General features: G+C 37.1%; 1 protein-coding gene across 1 annotated transcript in view; it reads left to right on the top strand.

Annotated features, from left to right (window-relative positions):
* Positions 1 to 283: 283 nt before the first annotated feature.
* The window catches only part of LOC107550693 (sickle tail protein homolog), a 30101-nt gene continuing 23038 nt past the window's right edge, over positions 284 to 7346 (top strand). Inside the window, exons 1-3 of the mRNA XM_016232040.1 lie at positions 284 to 341; positions 5229 to 5424; positions 6722 to 6920. Of these exons, the coding sequence (XP_016087526.1) occupies positions 291 to 341; positions 5229 to 5424; positions 6722 to 6920 (446 nt within the window). The 5' untranslated portion in view covers positions 284 to 290. The remainder of the gene's footprint in view (positions 342 to 5228; positions 5425 to 6721; positions 6921 to 7346) is intronic.

Here is a 7346-nt window from a genome sequence, read left to right as displayed (position 1 = left end):
AATTGTTGTTATTATTACTATTATCAACTTTTAATAAATTCTGATTTGAGTTGAAATATTTTATTTTATCAGTATGTAAAGACAATACTGCAGAATACGGCTATAGGAAATGTTCTCGAAAACGTTCATTTATTTTACCATTCGCCTAATACTGCGACTGACCAATCAGAATGTAATACTCCAGAGAGTCGCGTGACACATCTTAATATGCCTGTTTAACAATAGCCTCACCAATGTTTTCAGGACTTAATGTCGCTATTTTGATTTAAGATGTAGTAAACAAGAAGGTGATGGAAAGGCACATTTCGCAACCATTTTTTGTAGCCCAACAAGTCTTTCAGGTAAGTTCATATAGGTGGGTGTGTCTCTGTGCAGACGCTGATGTCACGGCTTTCAAAGATCACTTCACTGCAGACAAACTTCTGCAGCTCAGACACACTACCGGACTTGCTATTGACATTTGCTATTTATTATCTGGAATATGCCCTTTGTGTGAAGAATCAAGGTGGAGGTTGCATCAAGGTATTGTACATTAGCCTAAAATGACAATTGTTTTACAGTGTCAGCAAGTCAGTCTGTGTAAGCAATAGGCTTGTCTCAACTCGTTAAGTAAAGAAAATTATGTTTATTTTCCTTATATTGTATAGGTTTTAAAAAGTTAACGTCCATAATACCATTAAACTAAACGATGAGCTTTTTAGCTAATGAATCAATTGTCTTGCGAGTCGTCGGAGTAATGGATGTGTTATCTGAACGTAAACAGAGAAGTCGTCATACTGGTTCTCTTGGATCAAAATTCTTAAAGATATGCAAAACAATTAGGATATTATGACCGTTATCATAATATGAGATTCTACTAGTTATCAGATTATGAGAAACTACTGCTTATCCATTTCAATGTAGGCTACCCAAAATAATTATGGTAGTGTAATGTTTTTTATATAGCCTACCATGGAAATATTATGTTTTTTTTTTGACGTACCAGGCAATGGTGAAAAGTACTATGCACCATGGTATTTAGCATCTAATCACCGTACCGTAGTTTTTGTAAGGTTTTTTTTTTGTGGGGGGGTTCTTCTTTTAACTCACAAGTATCACTTGCTTTCCCAATAGCTGGTTTCTTTCAATGCAATGTGTCTGTCTCTTGATTTATTATTTTTTTTATATAGTTTTTTTCTGTGGCTGGGTACAGCCGTGAGTAATTTCATATCATGCCCCTGGCACTGAACAAAACTGAAGCCCATCCAGCAGGAGGGAGTGTGTGTTTCATCCACCTTTCGCTCTTTCGTTCATTCTTACTTCAATATTCTCCAGACCCAGAGAGAATGATGTATGATTTATCTGACCCTGCCAGTGCGTTCAAAGACCTGGCATTAGACCGGCTCAGATGAAGCATGGTTTGTGGCCATTCATCTGCCTGTGATTAGAGGAGAGTGCAGTGAACCGTACAAGCTGCTCCCCTCAAGCCCACCCTTATGCTTTAAACTGCTGTTTTCAGTCCTCTCTTGGCATTCTGCAGGTAATGCATTCTGACAGTGCCCGAGTGTGAGCGTATGTCAGCACGGCTTGCTTATGCATGTGAAATAGGTGTAAATTTGATCCCTGGTCTGCAGGGTGCAGTTGAAGCATCTAGATAATCAGAGTAACACTTTCAACAAGTGTTAAGTACAGTGGCTGTTGTTGACTGTTTTTTTTTTCTTCAGGGTTATCCTTAAGCAATCTTAAGAATGCAATCATATTTATTTTATTTAATCCACACAATGAAATGTTTAACATACAGTTGCATTATGCATGTCTAAAATGATCGCAGCTGTCATGCACCATTAATCTGGGCACAGTTTGATGCACTTTTTTTCAAGAGAACATAAAAGCCTGTTATTTGTTCTTGCGTCTGTGCACACCGGAGCGGTTGTTAGTCATCTCACAATGCAACACCTGTCCAAAGATAACATCAAACTCGTATTCATCACCTTCCAAGTCTCAGCCTGGGTCTTCAGAATGAAAGATTTTTGGATATGCCTCCTAATGAATTGCCAAAGCACTGTTTTCCATCAGTCAACATAGTTTTTGACTTTAAAAAGAGGTTTCTGGTATTGCCTGCATAATGGGCAAGTTCAGCCACCTCCATCAAAGCCATCAAAAACAATCTGTGCATTTCCTAAGAATGCATTCAGTGTAGGGATGAAGTATAGGGTGAATCTGGAGTCAATGCAGCAGTAACATGCAAATAATGAAGCTGATCTCTTGTATTCTTAAGGGCCGTTCACACAAAATGCGTTTTTGTATGTAAAGATGCTCTAGAATCTAGATGAATGTCTTCGCAGTCTCGCTCATGACATCTCAAATTCAATTACAATTCAATTATTTCAATTATACTTCTCATTGTCTCACATTTTGCATTCCACTGCACTGCTTTTTCATAGCTTTTCTATGAAAACATGCATTAGATGGATTTCTTTGACTGTTGCGCTCGCATCTTTTTGCAATGTCTCATGCATATAGTGTTCTAAAAATGTGGCTCTCAAGTTAAAATAAACTGTTTATCTGGACCTTGATTGTTTTTTTTTTTTGCATTCCACTGATCTGATTTCCCATAGTTTTTCTTTGGAAATGTGTTAGATGGAAGTGTTTGACTGATTCACTCATGTCTCTATTGCAATGTTTTGCACATTACACACCACTAAAAACGTGTTGCTCAATTTAAAAGATCAACCTTTAAAAAATCGTGTCTCTAGACCTTGGGCTTTTTTTTTTTTTTTTTTTTTCACTGCCCTGCTTCTCCCGTTTTCACATTCCATTGCACTTCTTTTCTATTGTTTTTATATGTAAACATGCACTAGATGGACGTGTTTGACGTGCATTGTTGTGTCGTGCATGAAAAAAATCACATCTTTAGACCTTGTGTTTTCTTCCATTCCATTGAGTCTCACATTTTTTTTTACACCAGACCCTCTTCTAACCCTTATTAAACCCTAAAGAAGCAGTTTCAATTTAAAAAATCAACCTTTAAAAAATCTTGTCTTTAGCCCTTGGGTTTTTTTTTTTTTTTTTTTCACTGCCCTGCTTCTCACGTTTTCACATTCCATTGCACTTCTTTTCTATTGTTTTTATATGTAAACATGCACTAGATGGACGTGTTTGACGTGCATTGTTGTGTCGTGCATGAAAAAAATCACATCTTTAGACCTTGTGTTTTCTTCCATTCCATTGAGTCTCACATTTTTTTTTACACCAGACCCTCTTCTAACCCTTATTAAACCCTAAAGAAGCAGTTTACATGGAACACGTTTTGCATTGGTACTTTTCCATTGTTTTCTATCATGTAAACATTCACTAGATTGATGACCGTTGCTTTTACCTGTTGTGTCTTTTCCAGCATATCGCTCATGACACGCCGCTAAAAAGAGTGGCTCTCAAGTTCTTCAACTTTTAAAAAAAGTAGTTACATTTCTTTCTTTTTTTTTAAGCTCAAAAACACATTCTGTGTGAATCACCCTTTAGGCTGAACCGGTCATGACCTTACTCTTTAGTATCAACTTTGAGACTTGCATACACCATGGCATGGAGATTTTTGCACAGACTACTGTCAGCAGAGATCCTCCCAAAGGTACAACAGTATTTTTTGTTAGATTTGCATAACACAAGACTTCAGACCGAAAGTGTCTAAGTTAGCACAATGGAGCATTGTTCGGTCAAAACACGTTTAGAGCTCGAACTAATCTGTGGGTGCACAAAAACTTAGTTAAATGTACAAAAGAATGGTTTGATTTAAATATAGTTCTGAAAAGGTGTTTACAGAAATGTTTCGAGACGTTTTCGGAAATGCCTGCGTCAAATGCGGAGTCTAAGGTGTAATTGTGTGCTTCTGTCCTGACCTCATAATTGCATTGTCACCAAAACCACAGTCGAAAATGAAGCAGCGCAGTATAGAAGGATTAAGTTCCTTCAGGTCATGCAGGGTGGTAATCTGGCAGGCGTGCATGTCAGAGCAGGTCAGTGTGCGTGTTGTCGTTATGATGAGACGCGCTCTGACTCAGTATATGTGGACTTCTGCCTGTCGCTTCTTTCTGTTGCTGAGAAGGGAGCAATGGGTGAAAGCCCATCCTTTGTGAACATATATCCAATGTCTGCTGTCTGTATAGGCCCAAATTGTGTTATTTTGAGGACAACCATGTTGAAACACTTTGGCCTTTGAAAATAAATAGGCTACAAAGGATAATGTCTGTGTCAGAGCACACTAATTGGTCTTTGTGCGTTTACTGCTTTTGTGCAACTGGAGATAAATCACTCCATTTTCTTTTTTTAATGTGAGCTAAATTATAGGACTGAGCCGTAATTGACTTAAAGACATGTTGACGATTTTATGTCCATGTGTCGTGAAACAGAAAAGGAATCCGACGACTTCCATACCTTTTTTTATTTCGTAGTCACCCTTGTGATCAGTAGATCATTGTTTTCAGTTAATCTCTTTAGGCACATAAATTGCAAATGTGGTTGAATAATAAATGAAGGATTTTAATGTCATATTTTTGCTTAACCGTTGTAACCAATGCTTGAGAAATAAATTTAATTAAGCAATGCTTGAGAGCCACACTTTTTTGTTCTCTCGGGTATTGATTGTTTACTGAATAGAGCTGTGTCTGTCTATTTAGTATCTCTCCACAATTCCTCTCTGACCTTTCTGTGGCCTTTTATTGAGCATTTAAGTTTATGACGGTACCAGGCTGCTCGCATCTTGACATTCAGAATGCACAGTTAATAAACTTATCAATCTTTTTCAAATGTTTAACAGTTCAGATGCTAGGCAACTCTGTTGTTAGAGTTAACTAATACTACAACTAAAATCATTCATTGAAATAAAGCTGAAATGAAATAAAATATAAATATTAAATAAAAAACTTTAAAAACAAAACTTAAAAATGAAATGAAAATGATAAATGTTGCCTTGGTAACTTTGAAGTTTAAGTAAGATTACTAAAACTGAAATAAAAAATAAAAAGATAAAAATAGCGAAAGCACATAACAGAATTACTAAAATAAAAATGAAAACAAAATATAAAATTAAAAGCTAATTCAAAATATCAATAAATACAATAATACATAACACATAACATTGCCAAAATCTTTAGGGTTAAGTTATTTAGACAAAAATAGTGTCGTTTGATGATAGGTCCAGTTCTAAATGATCTGTTTAACCTCTTCTTTGATCATTTTGTGTTTTCTTGTAGATCAGGAGTTCTGGGCACAGTGTAACCCCACTGTCTGCTGTAGGGGAGTTGGGGGAGCATCTCTCTTTGGCCTCCCTTGATTCTTTGGAGGCCATGTCAGAAGGAGAAGCCCCCTCCGCCTTCACCCGAGGCAGCCGCTCCCGAGCGAGCCTCCCCGTGGTCAAGTCAAATAACCAGACCAAGGACAGGTCATTAGGTAAAGTACTGACTCAGTGTTTTTAACTCATGGGTGTGTTTTTGATTTATTTATTCCCCCATGATTGTCAATAGGTATTTTGAAGTAATGTTGATGAAGTTACAAATCAAGTTTTAAGGCAAGGCTGATGTTAGTCAGATATTAGTAAATTAAGAGTATTTTTGAATCCATGTTGCACGTTAAAAGAGAAGATCAGTAAGTCCCTGTTGTTATTTTAAACAGAATATTTGAATATTATAATTGAATTCTCACTGGAAACCCTTTATAGCTTTGTAACTTTCTTTGTTAAAGAAATAGTGTGTAATATAAACTTAATATAACACGTTTTGATGTCAGACCAAATGTTGATGCCATTTCTAATGTTTTTGCTATTTTTGGCAGCTGGCCTTTTGTAGTTTTTTTTGTTTCGTTTTTTTCGTACACAAAGCATAAACTGTTTTTTACTCTCTGCATATCATACAACGGTTTCAAATGGACTCGTTACATTTAGGATTTAATTTAAAGACACTTCACTTTTTGGAAATATTCTTGAGGTGAATGTGCAAAAACTGGGCATTCTTTCACTTTAATTGGTAAATATCTTAATGTGAATATGCTTCATTTTTAATATCATGCATCGTTTTTTTCGTACACAAAGCATAAACTGTTTTTTACTTCTTTGCATATCATACAACGGTTTCAAATGGACTCGTTACATTTAGGATTGCTAGAGTGAGCGGCGGCCGGCGGATTTGACGAAGGAGCGACCAGCAGGCTTGCAGCGATCACATGTGACGACCCCGGGCTGGACTCCGCTTCGCTCCGCAGCGCAAAGTTGATGTATTTCCTCAGCAACCAGCACGGATCAGCTCTAGGCATGACGAAGCGGATATCGTCCTCTTTTGGAAGACCAAACAAAGTAGTTTCGCTTTCACAATGAAACACACAGCGTCTCGACATGGCGGCAGCAACAATTCTACAGCGAGAATAAAAGTTATGCCTTCTTTCTTTGCGTGAACATTTGGGTGGAGTTATGCAAATCTTCTCACATTGTGACGTAGACATGTGGGGGCGTGTTAGAACGAGCCGTTTTAGGTAGGCGTGGTTGACTCTTAACTTTTATAAAGAATATCTCTTTGGATTTGAGACTTTAGTCTTTGCAACTTTACAGATCTTCTTTATGCACCAAGAGCTTGTAACACTTCAAAGAGAAAGAACAAATTGAAATTGCATCATATAACCCCTTTAATTTAAATAAGAAATCTCACATTTTACATATTGTGCTATTATCAATCTCTTATACTTGGTTTATATTTAGGTGTCCTCTACCTGCAGTATGGAGAAGAGACCAAACAGATCCGAATGCCCAATGAGGTGACGGGTGCAGACACCATCAAGGCTCTGTTTGTCAGTGCCTTTCCTCAGCACCTCACTATGAAGATACTGGAGTCCCCCAGCGTGGCTATATACATCAAAGATGACATGAGGAATATGTACTATGAGTTGACTGATGTCAGGTGTGTGTTTTGCTCAACAGAAACTCTTGTCATTGTCAGACATGAATTTTCATTGTCAGACATTAATTTTTTTAACATGAATTATATAATGAATTTAAAACATATAGCATACTATGTACAAAATATTAGGTTATGTTAAATATCGCAAAAATATCACAGCCATTCCCTTTTACAGTGTACTTAGTTATAAGTGCAGAAAAATGCATGCAGTGGTTGATTTTAAGTACGTTCAAACTGTTGGGTGACTCCCTTTTCCACACCCTACTCTTCGCTGGCCTGCAGCTTCCTAACAAGTCAGCAGGAATAGAAAGAGAGCTTGATCAATCTGTTCTCTGTGTGTGTGTGTGTTATTCGGCACAGGATGGGCTTGGTTTTTTAACAAGCGTTATAGTTATGAGGAAGTAGCTTGTGTTGACACGCTTCTAA

Source organism: Sinocyclocheilus grahami, unplaced genomic scaffold (genome assembly GCF_001515645.1).
Source record: "Sinocyclocheilus grahami isolate Dianchi unplaced genomic scaffold, SAMN03320097.WGS_v1.1 scaffold406.1, whole genome shotgun sequence".
Classification (NCBI taxonomy): Eukaryota; Metazoa; Chordata; class Actinopteri; order Cypriniformes; family Cyprinidae; genus Sinocyclocheilus; species Sinocyclocheilus grahami.
Note: the sequence above shows the minus strand (reverse complement) of the source record. Positions and strands in the feature narration are given on the sequence as shown.